Source organism: Sinohyriopsis cumingii, chromosome 18, assembly GCF_028554795.1.
Source record: "Sinohyriopsis cumingii isolate HCF-2022 chromosome 18, ASM2855479v2, whole genome shotgun sequence".
In the NCBI taxonomy this organism is placed as follows: Eukaryota; Metazoa; Mollusca; class Bivalvia; order Unionida; family Unionidae; genus Sinohyriopsis; species Sinohyriopsis cumingii.
Genome location: NC_142978.1, coordinates 4,414,764 through 4,437,310, shown reverse-complemented (window position 1 = coordinate 4,437,310; position 22,547 = coordinate 4,414,764). Strand labels below are relative to the sequence as shown.

Below are 22,547 nucleotides of genomic sequence, written 5' to 3'. Positions count from 1 at the left end.
GGGACATCATGCTACATGTCTGCGGCGTGATGCCCCAGTGCTAGACATCACTATAAACTGTCATACTGCAGACATCATAGCGATATAACTGAAATGTTTTTAAAGCTACGTTAAAAATCTAAATCACATACACACTTTTAAATAGTAAATTGATCATCTGAAGGCTTATATTTGTCTGTCCTGCCAGGATGTGGAAGAGACAATTTTACACTTTTAAATCAGCCTTTTCATTATACTTCCTGTCAAGTTTGATGTTAAGATTATTGTGGTGGGGAAAAGACTACCTTTCCAGCATAGTAGGAATCAGCAGTGAAGTTGAATTGTTCGCACGCATTTCTCCATAAATTACTTTGCTCCCGTTGTTTCAGTATTGTAGATTAATTAATGCGTTAAAAGTTCTGCTAAAACTAACCAGCCATGATCTCCATAAATTATTCCATTGAATCCTAGTTTATAATTTTTAGTTATTTATGTTAAGGAAAAAGATGAACACATTTATCTGTACCATGCCTTCTGTTTTAGAACAAACTCCAGGAGGACTTTGACACTGTTCAAGCAATGCTGGAAGAGAAAGATAAGGAGATTGAATCACTAAACACGGAGCTGACAGAGCGGTCACCTGAGATGCCTGATGAACATGAACTGGTGGTAGGTTATTTCCTCTTCCTAAAATTTAGAATTTTTTCAAATCATTGTTTGTGCCATTTGGATTTCTTTCTCTATGTTTTTTTTTTTAGGGTGGTGTTTCTTTAGAGTTTAACTTCTTGTTTGCAACAAAATATTCTCATCTTTATTTGATTTGTATATGAGACTTGTGCTGTGTTGAGTAATAGAGTATCCTAGCAAGAATAAACTATTCTTAATTTTTGAAAACATTCAGAAATAGTAACATCTTGAAGTTCAATTTAGTCACCATTGAGAACGCTGAATAATTTATGAAAATCATTCTTTTTTATCCCCAAAATTATGAGTAACTGCATTAAATTGATAAGTTTTAGATTTGGCAATTTAGATTAATCAGAAGCATTTAAATTTCTAAGAAATATTTAGAATATTTAAAATTTGTTCATATTTTGTCACTAGTATAATTTTATAGACATGTTACATGTATTGCTTTTGTAGAATGACCAAGAGAAGGTACAACAACAATGGTATTGAGATAGCACTGGATAAAAGTCAAATCCTGCACTCTGCTTTTTGTACATTGGTACAAAAAATTGTATCAGAAATTAGTCCATTTATGACATGCAGAAATATTTCTGACTTCAAACAAAACACTTTTGTTGTTAAAAGGTTCCTGGTTATTGGTTCTTCATTTTGATGCACTCCCTGGAATGTTTAGTGTTACCCGTGTTGATATGTTCTTACATTAAACTTTCATTAAGATCTGCATTTAGGTGGGTTTCTCAGGCATTGCAATTCCCAGAGACATGCAGTTTTGTAAGTAGATGTTCTTTTGTGAGTACCATATATATCAATTTAAAGTAGGTCACTGTGTCCAAATATTCATGCTACAGTAACTTTGGTGATTTTTTGTGTATAGGTTAAGTTTCTCAGGCATTATTGGCCCGAGAAACATGCAGATTAGTATGTATGTAATATTTGTGAATAAAACATCACTTCACAAAACTTAATTCTCTATAACCTGTTTTGCCATAATTGACTTTGGTTAGGTTTGGGGTTTGGGTCAGTTTCTCAGACATTATCCATCAGAGTGATGTAGGTGCATACTTAGAATCATATTGGTATATACAATATATCATCTTAAGACTAGATCGCTATGATGTATATTTCACACTTACAGGACTTTGGAACTGCATTTAGATTAAATATCTCCAGATCACTGGACAAATTCTCAAGGCAGGTTTACAATGTATATTTGTTTAAGTTCAGCATTTAGGTTAGTATCTCTTGCATTACTGGCCACAGAGGCTTTTAATTTTATTTATCTATGTGACTTGGTGAGTTAACATCCTACCAAAAATTTGGCCTCTTTAATCTGTATTTCATGCATCAGTGACTTAAATCAAACCATGCATTGACATAAGTTTTGTGGACATTATTTGCCAGTTTTGCAATATGTAGAGTTTTCTTGTTATAAACACTGTCTTAACAAAGTAGATTACTGACTTGCATATTATGTTTCAATGACTTAAGTCAAGTTTTGCATTAAAAGTCAGTGTCTCAGGCATTAGTGGTCACAGAGGCTTGCACCTGTGTGTGTTGATTTATCTTGGTGAATACAACAGAATCTTACCAAAATTAGGTCCACATGATCTATATTTCATGCCTGAATAATGGTTAAGTTTTGTATTTATGCATGTTTTCTCATGCATTTTCAGTGTCATCATTGTACAGAAGGGTGATGGCAGGGCATTCATGCTCTTAGATACATTTCTAGTCGAGACAATTTACTCCTAAAATAATAGTTTACTTGCAAACTTAATCCATTAAATTGTGTATTCATTTTGTGACAAAATGAAAAGAAGAAAATGCTTACATTACTACTGCTGAGGAAAACACTATATTAGAATATTGCTAAACGCATTCAAGTTTCAATCATAACTTTCTATTGTCTTAAATTTTTCATACACTGTTTAATATATTTTGTGTTAGATAAGTAAAGAGAACAGTATTTAGTCGTTTTAGCCTGTTCAAATGTATGAAAATTTCTCAAAGTTTTTGTAAGAAAATCTCTGTACAAATATTTAAGGTTAAAAATTAGTTAAGATTCATATGGACTGAAGGTGTACAGAATAATTGGAGAATACAAAATAATACATTCCTTTATGTTTTGAAAAACATTATTTGTATAAGAAAAAAAAAGTAATCAATTGAAAATATTCAGATTTGTTCAGTTTAGTCAAGTATTATAGCAGAACCCAAACAATTAAAATAGGAAAGATCAGAAATTATATAAAAATTTTTAGCACTCCAGTTCCCATTTCATGTCATTGTTATCTGTAAAATTTGTTCTTTAACACGTGATTGGTTTTGAGCTGTTTCACACCACCAGTGTACATCAAACTTTCATCGAGTGTGGTTACTTATAATCCTGCCAGTTTTTGACATGGCAGAGCTTCATGTTATATTGTAATGGGTCAGGAATAATTTCTACATTGCAAACAGTTTATGGTTTCTAGATAATTTTCAGACTCTGTGGTGCATTATACCTACATGATAAGCAGAATAAGGAATTTGACTTTGATCCAGGCATCATAGCTTGTATATAAAGCTGTAGATTAAGATGTAGAATTTAGATTATAGTAGCTTAAAAGAAGGGAGTGTTCTCTCAATATTCAGATTGATTTAATATTCATATGGTTGTTTTTTTATTATTTATTTGTGTTATATTTTATGGTATTGCAACAGTACAGATATGCAGCTTTGCTCTTTGCTTAGTTAGCAGATGCATCCATACATTTTTCTCCAAGACATATTTCTCATTTTTGCATTAAAAAAATGTTGCTATGTTCAGGCCTTTAAAATCACATTTTAACTACTTGGTATTTTTTATTTGTTTTGCTGAAATTTGTTTGATATATAGATTGAATAAATTTAAAACTTATTCTGCTAACTTAACTTTGCTATGGATTTTAATAAAGTCAATTCACTATTTTATCATTGGGTACCAACTTTCATGGATTTTGATTGCTGCATACCACAGATTTAAAATCCTAATGTTCAGTGATCCTTCTTTGGAAGCAATATGACTCTCTTTCTAATGCGTAAATATGGAAAAATGTACCACTTTTAGCAGCAGTACAAAAATTGATTATGTATGAAATGAAATGAATTATTATGCTAAATTAGGAAAAATATTTACAAATTTAATTACCTTATATCATGATTTTTAAGCGTTTAGTATAAATTCAGATCCCTTTATATCACGATTTTTAAGCCTTTAAGAAAGAAGCACGTCCCTTATTTTCATTTTTCTATATAAAACTAGATACGTGGATCATTTGCTCTATAGTTTTGTATGTTCCTATAACATTGAAGGAAATGTAGTGATTGCCTTATGTACTCACTTATAAGTCAGATCCAACAGCAAACTTCATAAACACAGGTCTGCCTTTGCATAATGTGCTGGTAGTTCTGGGTCTATGCAGTTTATTAGAAATAAGCAGATGGACAAACATTATTGACCCTAATCTGCCAGTACATTTTGTGGCAGCAGATCAGGGTCTAAGTTGTTTGCAGTTGGATATATCTTACAAGTGAGTATATAGGGTATGTTATCTGTCCTGTCTTATTTATGCATGTTTTCATTATATCTAACAAGTACAAATCCATCTACACTGTTGAAGATACACTTACTTCAAAACTCAGATATATTCATGTAGTGTGTGCCACATTTTCATGTGTATCACTTGCTATAAGTAGAGTAGACCAGATATCGATATCTGCTGTCGTATTATGTGCTGATAAATCATGGTCACCTGATGCATTAAGTAATGGCTGATTTGAGTCTACACTTAAGTCAGCAAGTTACTGTCTACCAAGATTTACAAAACTTCTGATATCAATGGCCATTTTTTTTTATTGATCCATTTTCTCAGATGACAAACAGCTCTTTCTGGAAACTTACTGCTTTATTAGCAATCTCGCTCAAAGTTGACCACCTGTCCGTCCAGAGGCTGTTGAACTCTGGTGTGATCAGTTAAACTCATGCTTGCAGGCCATTCTTGATTGTATGGTTGTTTTCTAACATGTCCAGTCATGACAAAATAATAAAATAAAGTTATGGAGAGCAACTTGTTAGGTCCCAGCAAAGATATTGGAGCCCTGTAATAACCAATGTGTTTGATCCTTCCATTTGTCAACATTTTGCTTTCCACAAGATGACCAGGAAGTGTTGGACTTCAGCCAGGTTTGGTATGTATCATTATATTGATGATACTTCAAAAGAGTTTGTTTTCCAATATTCTCTGTTATCATTTCTAGGAGTTTGTGTCCCTGATTGTTTATCCACTTAACATTCATTTTCACAGCTAAACGTTGTCAAGGATTCTTGGACTTTAACCAAATTTGGCTCTATAATGATGAAACATTGTCAAGGATTCTTGGACTTTAGCCAAATTTGGCTCTGTATTGATGAAATGTTGTCAAGGATTCTTGGACTTTAACTAAATTTGGCTCTATATTGATGAGACTCGGAATAAGATGATTTTGAGCGCTTTACATCATTTAATGCATCTTTCTTCATGACTTTAGATTTTGCAACATAACTATACCGCATTTTTTTGGATTTCAATTAGATTTGGTATGCAGCTTTATATTTGTTACACCTTTAAAGATTTTGATTCTTCCATCCCACAACAATATATACAGAGTTGTACTCTTGATTGCCCTTCATCTTTACTGGATTCTGCAGCTTAACCTTTCAAAGTTTTATAGGATTTCAACTAAATTTGGTAGGGGACTTTATCATGATGAGACCTTTTGATTCCCCACATTCAGTCACAGTATTTGCATGAGCTGTGCCTCCTGATTGTCAGTCCCTCTGTCTATTATTTCTACAGCATAACTTGACCAATATTTGTTGGTTTTCAGCCAAATTTGGTATGCAGCATTGTATTGTAGAGTCCTTGAATGAGTTAATTTCCAGTGTTCCACATTATGATTCAGAAGAGTTATGGACCTTGATTGCCAATGATTCTTGGTTTTTAAACTGTAACTTTATTAAAGAATGATTTTAACCAGCTATATCATGCACCTTTATATAAATGAGGCCTTGATTGCATTAATTTCCAGCACTCTACAGGAGTTATTTCCCTTCAGTGTCAGTTCTCCTAACTTTGGTTTCCAAACACAAGTTTCTCATTTTAAAGCTATGTAGAACAAATTGTAGTATACACTGTTTGCAGTTGAGTACATTTTTATAATTGAAGACTTAGTATTGTAAATGTACTAAATGATAATACAAATTGGATCTACCCTCTGATAGCAGGCAAGGCAGTGTGGGTGGTAAATTGGACAGCTCAGCTTCACTGCTGGAGTCTAAGTTTTATTTTCAGCAAATTGAAAAGGTGTTTATCAGTTTTGAAGAACACAAGTTAACAATATCCACGGCATTTGATGTGAAGTCAAGAGAAATCAGAGAGAGAGGGTCCTTATATTTCTAACAAAAGCTTATTTGACCATGCAAGAAATATATATATATATATATATATATATATATATATATATATATATATATATATATATATATATATATATATATATATATATATGCATGCATGCATGCACAGTATTAACAATTAAGGTGGTGGGGTAATTGGTTTACATTGGTGCTTTTAATGTATAATTTAATGCAGATTTGTTTATGAATATCAGTATATAGAACATAAAGGTGAATGTGGCTATGGTGAAGGGTAAAATTTAGCTGCTTATTGTACATTTGAGACACATTCTGCAGACTTATCATGTGACATCTTGGTTAATTGAATCAGTGCTATGAATAAAAATGGCATCATTTGTTTTCTTCTAGGGCAGTTTCATTAAACACAACTTCCTAAGCAGACAATCTCAAGCTTTGAAAATGAATAAAGTAGAATTGTAAAAAATAAGTTTACAAAATCATGTGCAATGATTTCTGCTAGACTGGGAGTTCATTGTACAGAAAACTCAGGAGTCTCATTTTGAAACATTGAGTCTGGACTGGAGGTTTTTGAAGAGCCTTGAACAAGTTCGCCAAAATGGGGTCATTATATCCCCTTCCCCCCCCCAAAAAAAAAAACAGAAAAAAAAACAAAAAAAAAAAACATAAACAGATAGAAGGTTGGATGGTTAGGTTTTAATGACAATTTACTCTTCTCCCCCCATAAAAAACAGCATGACCATAGTAATAAAAAAAACTAACGAAATGTGCTGTTCATCATGCCTTCTAGTGTTATATGGAAGGAAATGCCTAGTCATATGACAAAAAGAGCTGAGAATTTGATTAATCAAAATTATCCGGATGTGTGTGATTTTATTTTGTTAGAACACTGGAACACTGTTTTATTCATATAGAACACTTCTCCATAGAGAGATACATTCAAGGATTTTTAAATAATTGTCCATCACTAATGTGGAATAATCTTATATTGTTTGTCAGTACATACATATGTCTGCCCATAGCAATTAAATCAGTTTTTGTTATTATTTGCCCCAAAGTTTTGCAGCTTTGTATTCAGATATGTCTTGGTGAGTACATAACCAACCCACCAAAAGAAGGTCACTGTGATGTATGTTTCATGCTTTTGGTAACATTTTATATTTAGAACAATTTCTCTTGCATCGCTGGTCCCAGAGTTATGCAACTTTGTAATGTTGTAATGGCAACTACAGTATCATCCCATCAGATGTAGATCGCTGTGACCTAAGTTTTAGCTCTTGGGTAATGTGGCTTAATGATGCATGTAGTTTAGTGTGTAAACAAGTCTTGGTATGTACAATCTCATCTACAATAATTAAATTCCTTTCCTACATTTAATGTTTGCAAGACTTGTTTTCCATTTAGATCAGTTTCTTGTACACATTTCACTGTATAGAATATAAATCAAGTGGATTGCAAGACATTTTGCCAGTCATAAATAAAGAACACCTGTTTAACACTAACACTGGGGGACTTATTCGTTCTACTGTTATTTTACAAAGTACATTGTAACTTAGCAAAAAATTACAGTTATAAATATTTTTATGGAATATCCTTAATATTCACAATGACTATCACCTATGACTATTAGCTTGAATTATATTTTGAGATGTGAATAATACTACATGAAAGATGTCATTATACCAGTAAATCTATAATAAAAAGTCTGTGAAGTATTCTGTGAGAAAAATAGACTGGTCCATAAGAACAAAACTTGTTTCCCTTGACATAGCCTTATAGACAGGTTTCAGTGTATATTCTGGGTGTAAAGTAGCAGATCTGTCTTGGGTTTCCTGTCTTATATAGTAGACTAGTGAGAGATATAGTTCAGATTTCCATTGAAATCCTTTTCCTGGGTAACTCAATACTGGTTCATGTGGCTTTTGAATCCATAGGAAGAAAATAATCTCTGATTGAATACACCAGTCTGTACACAATGTAATCAGTATTGTATTATGTGCCATTATCGGAACCCATGTTGGAAAACTATAAAATGTAATGTAGATCCATTGAAACAAGGACCTGATCCAATGATGGTATTCATAGTAGGTGATCCAGTTAGTGGTCACTGAGAATACCAACATTCCATTACCTATATATGTATGTGTGTGTGTGTGTATTTATTAAGCTGTAAGTTCACCATTTACTTGTATTTAAGCTAATTATGTAAATTAAAGCTTGTTACATGCACAGATGGAATAGGTATAAAAATGAATTCATGCAAGGCAAATGATAAAGATAAAAAAATTTTAATATTAAACTTCCAAATCCATTTATTTTTTTGATTACTCTAACCCTACTCTACATTTACACATATATGGTTATATGCATAGAATTGTTCTTTCTGTGACCCCAACACAGTTTAGTCTTGTTTGCAAAATGGAGGCAAACTTAATCCAATGCAGTTGTGTGGAGTATGCAAGATTTGGCAGAGGAGTTAAATCTGAGTGAAAGTGAATAACTGTATTTTTTTTTGTTAGTTTAGGAAATCTTGGCATAGAGACTGTAACACAAGTTATCCACAGTTTGGCTCTTTATATCATGGGCTATTTAACATAGTGAGATTCTGTAAGAAATATGTGTATGCCCACCACAGTAATGGTAGGGGTGGGGTTTAAAGTGTTTGACTGAACATCTGTCACACCCTGGTCAAGTTTTCTTTTTAGATAATGCCAGGAACACATTTATAGTTAATTTTGTTATTATTACTTGTGACTTAGGGATTTGTTCAGTGGAATTTGGAATTAATTCTGCAGACTGGATGCAATGAGAAGGCATTTAAGAGGTATCCTGATCAATGCAGGCTTTAATCACTATGATAAGTAATCTTGCCTCAAAATACAAATTTTATACCTGTCACTGCTTATTGTAGCTAGCTAACAGTATGACAAATATTTTGTATTTGTATGTATACATTCATCCTTCAGATAGTAATTTTCACCAGTTTCTCACTAAAACCATTTGGTAATTATTATTGCTTAGTATCAAAACATTTGGTAATTAATATTGTTTAGTATAGAAACATCATTTGGTAGTTATATGTTAGTTATTAATATTTAGTACAGAATTAACATTTATTTTTGAGCTGGTGCAAGAAAAGCTGTTTCAGTATGTTTATTCATTCACATGTAACTTTAACTATTACTGATATAAGGAGATTGTCTCTGAAATAATGCCAAACAAAAAATATGTGTTTCCCATTCCACTGGTTTTACAATTAGGGTAAGTAGGTAGTTTTTTGTTTAAACAACATTTTCTATGGGGGGGGGGAGGGGCCTTAAAGGTGTTTGGTCAGCATCAGCATACAATTTCATATATGTGTGAACAATGTAAAACAAACTAGGCCATAGCAGTTATAAGTGATTTCAGTATATTCTTAACTTTCATCATTATAAATATTTAGCATTACAACTTAAATTCAGATTTTTAGCTAGTCACCAATTGAACTTAATGTACCAGTATATATCATTAGTTAAGTTGATTAAATTTATTGCACTAGTGCATTTTTAGCAGGGTTATTTTGAAAGAACCTTTCATGTGACGAGTTGTTTAGATGCATTTGCAAATCAAAACAGCAGTTCAGATAAAATCGTTTCATGTTCTCTTTAATAAGTGTATAAAATTATAGGCAATTATAAACTTGTAATATGTGTAAATGTACAAAAGATACATTGTTTGCTTCTTTCTCACATCAGTGTTATTCTTGGAAGATTTTTTTATGGCATGTTGTTAAAAAGGATGAAGACATTGAGTTACTTCTTTGCATGAGCTTTCTTGTTTACATTATTTTTTGTTGTGTTATATTAGATCAAACATGAAGTGGAGATAGCTCGGCTTAAGAAAGCTTTAAAGGAGAAAGACAATGTCATAGAAGAAAAGAAAGAGGAAATTGCAGAACTTCTTGACAAACTTGAGCAACAAGTAAGTAATTATTTTGCATGCTTTCTCTCGGAGATGAAGTGTGAATAAATTTAACATTTGTTTTAGTGCTTTCATATAGTAATCACTACTGATCACAAAAAATTCACAGAAAAATCACTCATGCAAGCCTAGCATCACAAATTGTCCACAGTACTGGAAGAAATAGGATGGGCATATTGTATTGATGTATACAAATTTAATGAATGCCTGACAACACACCTCACTTTGTCATCACTTTAATGCCTCGCTCAGTCTATAATCCTTCATTTGTTTAAGATAGAACTCTATCAAAATTTTGTGTCCATCAAATATAAACAGCAGTTGTAGTCCTCTTGAGACATTTCTTTTCCTTAACAGGAATTGTAAAATATTATAAGTTAGGATTTCCTTGTTAACATTTACAAAATGATAAACTTTGCCTGTTCTGTTGGTTAAATGTTTTCCATATAAAAATTATTTTTAATGTATAAAATAAAATCCTTAAAATTCTTTTGCATACTATGTGCCCTATGAGTTGGAAATTTTCCTAGAAAGACCTTTATATTGTATTACATCTGAATATAAATACTTTGATTGTTGTTTGTTTTTAATACCGGTTTTCTTTTTACTTTCATGGTAGCTATAGATCATATGTTGAAAAAACCCAATGAATAATGTTTCGTTGTAAATTATAGAATTAAGGTACAAGTGAAATATGTAATTGTTTGTAAAACTGAAAATTGAAACTCACTAAAATAAATGGAATCTTGGAATACAACAATAAATTTTCAAATCCATAATGTTTGCTTTGGCATGTGCCATTTAGCAAAGTAAATATCAGTAGGGTACATTGGCACCACATTGTAAAAAGCACACCATAAACTTATCCTACATGTGCTACCTTTTAGGCAAATTCTCAAAGTCATCACAGGGCCTGATCATAAAACTTGAATCATGCAGCAGGATTCCCACTTGATAATAATACCTAATGCTTTTAAATACCCCTGATAAATTAAGGAATTGAAGAATAACAGATCTTATCACATTAATTCTGGTTTTATATAAATGCAATTACTGTGTATTTAGTGGCTGTAGGAAATGACTAAACTAAATTAATAATGATAATGGGGACATGCATCAGTTTTAGATACAGGTACCAGGAAAAAAAGCTGTCATTCATGTGTAAAAAATGCCTTCCCCCCACCCCAAATACTGCTAATAATCCAAGGTAGAAATGGTAAGCTCAGAAATGACCAAAATGAAAAATAAGTCCTCATTATTTCTTTTCAGCTGTTCAGCAATTTGAAAGAAACAACCCATGATGGAGTTATATCTTGGCATTAAGTTATTAAAATTCTTACCTGTAGGCATTATTACACTGAATGATAGCATGGGAAAATTTAACAACAGTTTTGCATGAAAAAAAATACTAATATGAAATTAATGCATTTGAAAGGAATTTAATAATAAATATTTGTAACTGTTGTGCATTAAGATGCAAGTAATATTTATGGTAAATAATGAAATAACATGAAAATGAGAAGGGCCCATACATTGAATCGGGGCTGTTGAAGAGCTGGTTGGGTAACAAACATTGAATCTAGAAAGAAAACTGTTAAAAATCATATCAGATTATTTAATGCGTAGTATCCCCAAATTATGCTGAAGTCTAGTCATACCAAGCAAAGAAAATATTTTGTTGGTGAGGATTTAGTGTATTTTCCATTATTTTATACAAGTAGTTCTGTAAGCCACAAAGTTCTGTTTCAAACACCTGATATGACACGGTATGGTTGTTTTAAAAAAAAATATTTTCGTGCACCTTAGATCTTTTGTTATTTTTCATCAGGAGTTAGATATAGCTGAGATCAAGGAAACTAAAGCCAGACTTCAAGTGAAGGAACGGGAACTTGAGATCCTTGCTAGCAAACTAGAAAAGCAGGAAGATAGTGAGGATATTCAGAGTTCTTTAAATGAAAAAGAGCAGAAGATAAAGGAACAAGAAAAGGAAATAAGCTACTTGAATGATGAGTTGAGTAAAGTGCAAGAGCATCTCCAGATTGCAGAAAACCTACAGCGAAAGTTAGACGATGCTGGTCTTGTAACCTCAGAAAGCATCACTCGAGAACATGAAAGAGAGGATGAAATGAAGCGTTTACAAGCACAGGTCCTTATGATGCAGGAAAAAATGAAGATTAAAGAAGTGGAGGCTATTGTTGGTTTGCAAGTTGATGAGACTGATACTTCTGAGAGTGAGAAGGAAGACCTTCCGCTCACAGCAGATGGAATTTACATTGATGAGGAGTCAAAGGTTGGGAGTGAAGATGATCAGACTATTCAAGAAAAGGATCGACAAATTGCACTGCTGAAACAGCAAGTGGCACAAGCTCTGATGATCAAGCCTCCTACACCAATAGATGAGACTGAAAAAGATGCAATCATTCATGAAAAAGAAGAAGAGATTGAAATGCTTAGAAAGCAAGTTGCTCAAGCTCTGATGGTCAAACCTCCACCACCTGATGATGAAATAGAGGAGGAAATACAGAGGCTTAAGACAGAACTGGAATCTCTGAAAGAAAGCCAGAAAAATAGAGGACAAGACCATCTTGAAGAGAAGCTTGAAGAAGTTCAAGGGCTGAAGAAAGAGATAAAGGAAAAAGATCAGAAGATCCATTCCATGGAGGAAGAACTTAACAAAGTGTTGAAGGAACTAAAGGAAATGGAGCAAGAATTAGTTTCTCAGAAGAATTTGCAATTTTATGAAGAGACACTGCAAGTAAAAGAGAAGGATGAAGAGATTCAACTGCTCCAAGATGAGCTGGAAAGTTTACGTGAAAAGTCTAGAACTTTTGAAAAGAGTGAAATGGAGAAAAGTGATGGTGGTCAGAATCAAGATGTTCATAGCCTCGAAAGAAGAATGTCCTTTTATGAAGAACAGTATGAAGACAAGAGTGCAGAGGTTAGGCAGCTTCAGGTCAATTTAGATATAGTGCGTGAACAGTTAGATAAAGAAAAGAGGAGCAGAGCAGAAGAAATCGAAGAAGAGGTCAGGGCTGCTAAAGAGGAAATGGAGAGGAAAAAGAGACAGGAAGTTAAAAACTTGGAGGAAAATGCAAAGTATTTAGAGCGAGAGAGAGATCAAAAGGTTTTGGAAATTCTAGAACTAAAGAGAGAACTTGCTTTGGTCAAGGATCGTTTAGAGAGGGAAACCGAACATAAACAAAAGGAAATGGATGAATTGATAGCCAAGATGGATAAAGATAGGAAAGAAAATCTGGCAAGTTTTCAAGAGCTGGAGAAAGCTCTAGAAGATTCAATGGCTAAAAGGCGAAGTAGCCAAGAAGCACTCATGGAGGTTCAACAGAAATTGAACTCCACCATTGACCAAGATAATGAATTCAAAACTAAAATACTGAAACTTCAAAATCAGATTAAGGACCTTGAAGAGGAAAGAGAGCAAGAAAGAAATGAATACGTTAAAGAATTGCAAGTACGAGCAAAAGCAGGAGAAGTGGAAAGATTACAAAAAGAAATAGGTACATTGCAGAAACAAGAAGAAAGAGTTATTGAATTACAGAAGCAAGTGAAAGCAATTGAGTCTGAAAAGGAGCAATACCAAGCTCAGATTCGGCAGTTGGAAAAAGACTATGATAACCTGAACACCAAAAGGAAGTTGGAAGTTGAAAGTCTAGAGGAACAGATTAGGACCTTGTCTAGTGTACAGCCAGGTCCTGAGGTCTTACAGAAACTGCAAGTCACCCAAGGTAGATTGGATCAGACCACAGCCCAGTTAGAAGAAACAGAAACCAGACTTGCCAAGACTAAAGAAAAATTGAAACAACTCAGTGATGAGCTCCATAGATACAAAAATGAGATGCAAAAGTTACAACAAGAGTTGGGAAGGACATCCACTGACCTGAGAGAGACTTCCATCAGACTGCAGGAGACAGAGCAGAAGTTAAAGCTCACAGCTGACCATATGGCAGAAAGAGAGGAACAGATACAAAGGCTTCAGGGAGAATTGCAACAGTCTTATTCTATTAGAGAATGGGTAAATATTATAGATAAGAACAAACAGTCCGTCTTCAAGAGTTTTTAAAAGAATTATACTTTCAGTTATGCTAATTGATGCTTTAAAATGGGCAAATGGCCCTTGTCTAAAAAGAAAGTAAATGTCGAAAAGCACAGATAAATTGGGTGACAACAGAATCTGTATAACATATATACTGACATACAGGTCTGGTCCGTCTGCAAACAGTGTAGATATAAAGATGCCTTCACATAATGTGCAGGTAGATTAGGGACAAAATTATTTGTTTTATAGATTAATCCTAACAAACTACATAGACCCAGATCTGTCATAGCCTAAGTCACTGGTAGATCGGGGTCTATGTTTTTTCTGCTGATTAATCCTAACTGCATAGACGCAGATCTGCCCTCATGTAATGCACTGGCAGATCAGGGTCTGTGTTGCTTGGTTTACTGATCAGTACTAACAAATTACATAGGCTGTGATCTGATGTCACATAATGTTCCAGCAGATCAGAGTGTATGCTTTTTGATCTACTGATTAATTCTACCAAACTGCATAGACCCAGATCTGCTCATGCATAATACACTGGTAGATCAGCTTTTATGTTGCTTGTTCTGCTGAATAATTCTAGCTGTATAGACCCTGATCTGTCTTTACATAAGGTATCAGCAGATCAAAGTCTTTGTTGTTTGTTCTAACGATTGATCCTAACAAGCTGCCGAGCAGTATAGACTCTTGTCTGCCACTGCTTGTCTGAGTTATTTCATAATGTCACATAATGACATTGTTACCTGTTTGATTCATAATTGTCACATAATGACATATAGTTACCTATTATATTCATTAATGTCAGAGAATGACAGATAATTACCTGTTAGATTTGTGAATGTCAGATAATGACATAATTACCTGTTAGATTCATGAATGTCAGATAATGACAGATAATAACCTATTAGATTCATTAATGACAGATAATGTCATAAACAATTACCTGTTATATTCATTAATGTCTGATAATGACAGTTACCTGTTAGATTCATTTTCTGATAATGACTTAAGCAGTTGCTTGTTGTATTCATTAATGTCAGATAATGGCATAGACCCATAGACCTATACGTTTTAGATTCATTAATGTCAGATAATGGCATAGACAGTTACCTTTTAGATTCATTAATGTCAGATAATGGCATAGACAGTTATCTTTTAGATTGACCACTCCGGTGGCCTAGTGGTTAGAGCATCAGCCTCGGATGCAGGAGGTCATGGGTTCGATCCCCGGCCTAGTCATACCAAAGACTTACAAAAATGGTGCTAACAGCTGCCTCACCTGGCGCTCAGCATTAAGAGGTTAGTGTTAGGACAGTCAGCCTGGTGTCAGGATAATGTGACTGGGTGGGACGACATCACGCTACATGATGCCCCAGTGCGAGGCATTACTGTAAACTGCCACATTGCAGATATCATAGCCATATGACTGAAAAATTGTTAAAGCTACGTTTTAAAAAAAATCCAAATCCAAATCTAACCTTTTAGATTCATTAATGTCAGATAATGGCATAGACAGATACCTTTTAGATTCATTAATGTCAGATAATGGCATCGACAGTTCACTTTTAGATTCATTAATGTCAGATAATGGCATAGACAGTTCACTTTTAGATTCATTAATGTCAGATAATGGCATAGACAGTTGCCTGTTATATTCATTCATGTCAAATAATGGCATAGACAGTTACCTTTTAGATTCTTTAATGTCCAGTAATGACAAAGATGATGATCTGTTTGTTTCTTTAGTGGCAGATAATTTAAACCATATAATTTTTTACTGAAGAAGTCACCAATTTAAGAAACCTTTCTTGGTTGCCCGATCCAAGAGCTGACTGCATAGCACTTGTTTGCGAGTATCTTGATCAGGTTGATGTCCAAAATTAGCTGTATGGAAAACTAAATTGAGAGAATTTTAAAGGCAAAAGTTAGCATTTCCTTATTATTGATGTTTTTTGTGTTTATTTTAGCAGAACTGTCGTTTATTTGTAAATTCACACCACTTTCACTTATGCCTCAAACATCACCATCTCTAGCACATTTTGTGGATGTGCATCTTGGACATTAGAAATTGCAGTGTATTTGCATGGATACATTTTGTTTCACTGAGTGAAATAATTTTCTTTTTTTTAAGGAAATATTTTTGGTTTCTTTCCATCAGTTTTTTAAAATTAATTTTTGATGTATCAACAGTTCTTCGATATTCTATAAAAAATGATTTCTGTATGGAAATTATCCAAGTGGGATTGAAGATGTGGTTGGGGATTTCATAGCAGGATGGAAATTATCCAAGTGGGATTGAAGAAGTGGTTGGGGATTTCATATCAGGATAAGATAAAAGTGAACAAAAGAAAACTATAAACCTGTTTGCCTTAGCAAGTCCTTATTCTCAAGATTTAGGACAAAGTTATATTTTTAAAAGAAATATTTGGTTCCTCTGAATGGCACCTTTACCACATTATGGGATATATTATATAAGGGAAATGGGAGCTAAGTTACTTTGCCAAAGACATAATGAGGCAGCCAACACAGGCTGTCCTGGGTGTGGAGTAAACCTGCATGCCTTGAATTAAGAGTAGAATGCTGTACCATCTGAGCTACTGTGACCTCTTTAAAAGTACCTGTCTCGATGATAAAGATCTTTAATCCTATGATAGCGTGCAAAGTGGAAAATTTGTTTAGAAATTTTCAGTGCTTATAAACTAGAGAATTTGATTTGTTTACAGCTATCATGGAAATAGAATGAAAGGACCTAAGGTTCCATGATAATTAAGTAATTCAGATTATTCACTAGAAATAACATTGGTAACTTTAAATTGCAATGTCAGGATATATTTTTCTTTGTTGCTGAATATGACTTTGTTTTTGCTCACAATTTTTAATGTTTTGAAGCTGTGGTATCTCAGTTGACTCATAATCCAAGGGTCAGGGGTTTGTTACCCACCAGGCATGCCCAGGTCAGCTGCCTCTATCCCTGGGATACACAAGGGTCAGGGGTTTGTTACCCACTAGGCATGCCCAGGTCAGCTGCCTCTGTCCTTGGGATACACAAGGGTCAGGGGTTTGTTACCCACCAGGCATGCCCAGGTCAGCTGCCTCTGTCCTTGGGATATGCACTTTTCTCAACATGATATAGGCTATCATGTGCTGAAAGTGCCACTGAAAATCAACTAACAGCACACTGAATGGATATGTGTATGACTTTCATAATCTGCATTGAGGAAATGGTATCATTCAGTATTGAGGAAATGGTATCAATGTTATAGCTGATTTCATGAAATGTGGATAACTAAGTAACATGTTTTAACAAATAATTTAAAGGGAGGTTTCATTTACCTACATTTAACATTTGTGTACTCTGATCTTGTAATTCGTAGCAAACAAAGCACAGAATTGTTTCTTTTAGTGACACTGATTACTGTTGGCAAATTTTAGCTAAGCATCTGACCATTTCCCACCCAATCACAGATAATGAAGTACTTAGTGTGTGAATTTTGTGTCTGTTGGATGATGTTTATTTGTGTTTTTTTTAGACCAAGGAGCATTGTGTGAATTTTTTGTCTGTTGGATGATGTTTATTTGTGTTTTTTTTTTAAATCAAGGAGCAATGTGTGAATTTTGTGTCTGTTGGATGATGTTTATTTGGGTTTTTTTAGACCAAGGAGCATGATGACCAGACTTTCAGGATGTCGGAATTGCAGTCACACCTTCATGAAAAGGAGCAGGAGTTGGAAGAGGTCAGTTTTGTACTCTGTTTCAATTTGGTTTTTATCATAGGCAAATGTGTTTCTTTTTTACAGAGCTGTGGCTTGATGTAGGTATCACATTTTCATAACATTGCTTTTGTTATTCTTGTTATTGTTGGTTTTGTTCTTGTTCGTGTTGTATGTTTGAAATGTGGTAAAAGGAAGCATCTTCATTAGGAACATAAAAGCAAATTTTAAAACATAATCCATTACATATTGAATATGTTATGGAAATTTTTGAAGTTTACACTTATTTTTCTGATTTTTCAAAAGAGTTATGAAAATTTGTGAAGGTTTGCATGACTTTTGTTTTAACTGTCAGTTATTGTTACCTATCAGTTATGCTTATATGAATGTAAAATGTTGCTGTTTTAGACAATTTTTAAGAAATCATTCTTTTTATACAGTTAGAAAACATTGTAAAATGATAGGGTGCTGAAATTTTGTGATGTGAGTCATCTCCATTACAAATGTTTTGTTCAGAAAATCACTTGCATTGATTTAATGCATTGTCTCAAAAGCTAATATAATGTAAGATTTATAATAAACAGCCAACATAGATTTAAAATCTGCACACATATGATTGAGATTTCTGCTCTACATGCATAGATTTCAGTGCATATGTGCTGCAGTTTTCAAAATTTGCTTAGATATTTTGCAAATTTTACAAGTTATTCTAAAGGAGTTGTTTACATAAACTAAATAATAATGCCTGTCCTAAAACAATTGAGATCTAAGCAATTACATAAATCTGCATTCTCATTTACCTGCTGAAGTGTGTCATTTATGCATACAAATGGTTAATCATGCACCCTTTTTAGCCTATATAGACATGTGCACAGAAGGAATTTTCATACATAAAAAATTATATGGTCTTGTAAAATATACTCACTTTTTTATTCTTCAGATTAAAGTATAACAGTTGTTTTTGAAAAATATTTTGGAAAATATTGACTAATTGGGGTGTATTGGGTTATATTTTATTATCACTTTTTATATTGAATCAGACTTCTGTGAAAATAAAACATCAGTGGTTGCTTCATATTAAGTTTTATAATGATGATCGGTATAAAAAAATTGGTTAAAAAAATGTTCAGTATCAGCACAGAATTAAAACACTGAAAACTTCAGACTTATCAACCATTACTATTTGATTATAAATCTTACTGAAATGACCTCTATTACATCAGAAAGTTTTAGGAAATTATGATTGTTGTGGTCAAATCCAGATATTGGTTTGTCCATCTTTGATCCGTATCTGGTTTTCATATTAGATTAGAAACTTTTTAGTTAAGCATAAAGTTTGTGATCATTGAATCAGTCTCATGTCACACTTCTGGTCTCACATCACACTTCTTAACTTTTTTAATGCATTTTTTCCAGTTTGAGAACAGCAGTACATGATATTTTGTTTTACCGTACTGAAAATTATTCTAACCTGCGATAAAATAATGACTGCTTGACAGGGAGGGTTTTATTAGGGATGGCAGGTCTGAAGTGTAATAGACTGAAACGTGAAATTTCAGCACAATACAAATTTTGTATAAAATGTGCTGATTTGCTTGAAGAAATAAAAAAGACAGCAGTTTATTTCCTTCCTACCTTATCAACAGGCAGAGATTCTCTTTGCACTATTCAGATGGAAACTGTTGCCATGCAATGTGTTTGGATTTTAATTAGACTAGAATAAACAGGTTAAATTTGCATGACTGTCATTCATTCTGTCAAGTGGAAACTGCACTTTTGAAAGTTAAACAAATTCTCAGTCAGACTCAAAAAAAGCAACCAGAACAAATTACATTCCTAGAAGAAGTTTTAGTTGTAAATCAATTCCACTTTGTCCCTGATCTTAATGGTTTGTGTACGTCCATGTATTTAAAAAATCAAAACGTGTGGTTAAAATATACATTGTTATATTTAGGTTAAGCAGCGACTAAATGAAGCAGTGGAACTGAGTGAAGAACAGCTGAAACACGTGGAGCAGAAAGACCAGGAATTCACCAAACTGAAACTGGACATTCAGCAAATGATGGCAGAGAAGGACAAAAAACTCCAAGATGCCAAAAAACAACTGCAGCAGGCCACAGCGGAGAAAGAGGAGGAGGTGGCAGCAGTGACGCAGAAGATGGAGGAACTCCTTATGGATAAAAGCAAGCAGGTTAAACAGCTACAGGAACAATTGGCACAGCTGCGTAGTGCACCAGAGGGTGCTGGTGGTGACCTCTCTACAACTCTAGCCACAATGAAGACACAGCTTCAGGTATGGCTGTGGATGAATTCAGTATGCTTTTTGATAGAAAATTTTTTCATTTTTTTGTTAGGGTTTGAGAATGCTAATGGTAATTTTGCTTTTCAGAGTTTATTTTTTATGAGTGGAGACAGTTTGATGGAAATTTGAATTTGTATAACCGCTATTAATTTCCTAAAATGATTCAAAATCAAGATTGTTATCTGGGACTGTTACACATTGTAGAAACTTTTGTGCTAAATTGTTAAAAGAATTATTTTTGTTGTATATATTCACTGATAGGTTCTGCAAACTGCACAGCCCCAGATCTGCTGTCACATAAAGTGCAGGCAGATTTTGGTTTGTGCAGTTTGTTAGGAGTAATCGGTAGAACAGACAACATATATCCTGGTCTGTAGTTGCATTATGCTATTGCAGATCAGGATCTTTGTTGTTTGCAGTTGACTCGACTTAAAAATTTGTGTCTTCAAATCATTATGTTATATATCTTACAAAGTACAATCCGTACTTGCATTGAGTCCAACTGCAAGTGGCACAGACCCAGATCTGCCATCACATAATGTGTCAGTAGATCAGGGCATTTGTTCTCCTGTTTAGTCTAGCAGACTGCAATGATCCGGATCCACTGGTAAATTCTGCTGTTATATGTTCAGTTCAGTTTTCCCCATCACCCCCTGCTAACAAAATATCGCCAGAGGCTTCTGTTCTCTGCCATCCCCTCGAGCTGACTCCAGGTGTGACCCATCTTCATGATATCTACCTCGAGGTCGCGTCACCAGGTGTTTCTTGGTCAACCCCTTCTCTGCTTGCCTTGAGGGTTCCACCTCAATGCCTGTCTGGTAATGTTGGTTGGCGGCTTACATAGGGTGTGTCCTATCCAACCCCACCTTTTCTTCGTGATCTCATCCTATTCCAGAAGCTGGGAGGTTCTCTGCTACAGGTTGGTGTTGCTGATGGTGTCTGGCCAGCAGATCTGGATAATTCTTCTTAGGCAGCTATTGATGAAGGTCTGAAGTCTACGTTGACTTGGTGGCTCTCCAGGTCTCTGCTCCATACAGTAGGACTGACTTCACGTTGGAGTTGAACAGTCTGATCTTGGTAGCCAAGGAAATTTCTTTGGAGCTCCAGATGTTCTTGAGTTGTGTGAAAGCTGCTTTCACCTTTCCGATCCTTGCCTTGATGCCTGCATCTGTGCCACCCTGCTAGTTGATAATACTGCCCAGGTACGTGAAGAACTCAAACCTCTTCCAGGGGACTTCCCTGCAGTGTGACTGGGTTGTTACTAACATAATTGATCTTGAGGATCTTGGTCTTGTCTTTGTGGATGATGTGGCCAACCTGTGCTGATGTGGCTGCCAGTATGTTGGTCTTATCCTGCAGTTGCTGCTGACTATCAGACAAGAGCGCTAGGTCATCGGCAAGGTCCAGGTCCTCAAGTTGACTCTACAATATCCATTGGATCCCATTTCACAACCCATTGGTGGACATCCTCATAATCCAGTCAGTGGCAAGAAGGAAGAGATACAGTGGCAGTAAGCAGCCTTGCCTCATGCCAGTCCACACTAGGAAGCTGTCTTTGTGTTGTCCTGCATGAATGACTCTGCAGGACATTTCATTATAAGTGTTCTTGATCCGGTTCACTAGCTTGGTTGGGATGCCATAGTGGCAAAGAAGTTTCCAGAGTGTCTGTCAGTCCACGCTGTCAAATGCCTTCTGATAATCAACAAAGTTGATGTAGAGCGAAGAATTCCACTCCAACAGTTGCTCTACTATGATGTGAAGAGTAGCTATTTGGTCCATACATGATCTATTCTGCCGGAAGCCCACTTGCTCATCTCGTAACTGGGGGTCGACAGCCTTGTTCATCCTCTCCAAGAGGACCTGGTTGAAGACTTTCCCTGGTATTGACAAGAGTGTGATTCCTCTGTAGTTAGAGCAGTTGCTGAGGTTGCTTTTCTTTGGGATCTTGATAAGGTGTTCCTCCTTCCAATCATTCGGTATTTATTCTTCTTCCCAGATCTTCTCAGTGAGGAGGTATAGCATTTCCACTGAAGCATCTACGTCTGCTCTGAGAGCTTCTGCTGGGATGTCATCAGGTCCAGCTGCCTTACCATTCTTGAGCTGAGTTATGGCTTTCCTGATCTCATCTCTGGTGGGATTGTCACACTTTATGGGGAGATCTGCACTGGCTGGGTGGATTTCTGGGGGATTTAGTAGTGGTGGCCTGTTCAACAGTTCTTCAGATGTTCTGCCCTTCTATTCATTTGGTGTTCTGTACTTGGTATGGCCTTTCCCAGCTTGTCCTTTATTGTACTTGCCGGACAGCTTCTTGGTGATGTCGTACAGCTTCTTCATGTTTCCGCTTCGGCCACTTCTTCTGCCTCTGCTGCCAGTCCTTCAATGTAGTTTCTCTTGTCTATCTTGATGCTTCTT

The 22,547-nt window shown here is 34.8% G+C and overlaps 1 protein-coding gene across 10 annotated transcripts in view; it reads left to right on the top strand.

The window, feature by feature from the left end:
• LOC149775988 (uncharacterized) overlaps positions 1–22,547 on the top strand; it is a 336,196-nt gene that overhangs the window by 237,351 nt on the left and 76,298 nt on the right. For 9 of the 10 annotated variants that reach the window (XM_089941197.1, XM_089941195.1, XM_089941196.1 and 6 more), the window contains 6 exons: positions 523–648; positions 1,123–1,137; positions 9,950–10,063; positions 11,892–14,093; positions 17,777–17,857; positions 19,788–20,126. In XM_089941197.1, the coding sequence (XP_089797323.1) occupies positions 523–648; positions 1,123–1,137; positions 9,950–10,063; positions 11,892–14,093; positions 17,777–17,857; positions 19,788–20,126 (2,877 nt within the window). The remainder of the gene's footprint in view (positions 1–522; positions 649–1,122; positions 1,138–9,949; positions 10,064–11,891; positions 14,094–17,776; positions 17,858–19,787; positions 20,127–22,547) is intronic. The other variant, XM_089941191.1, reaches the window with a different exon arrangement.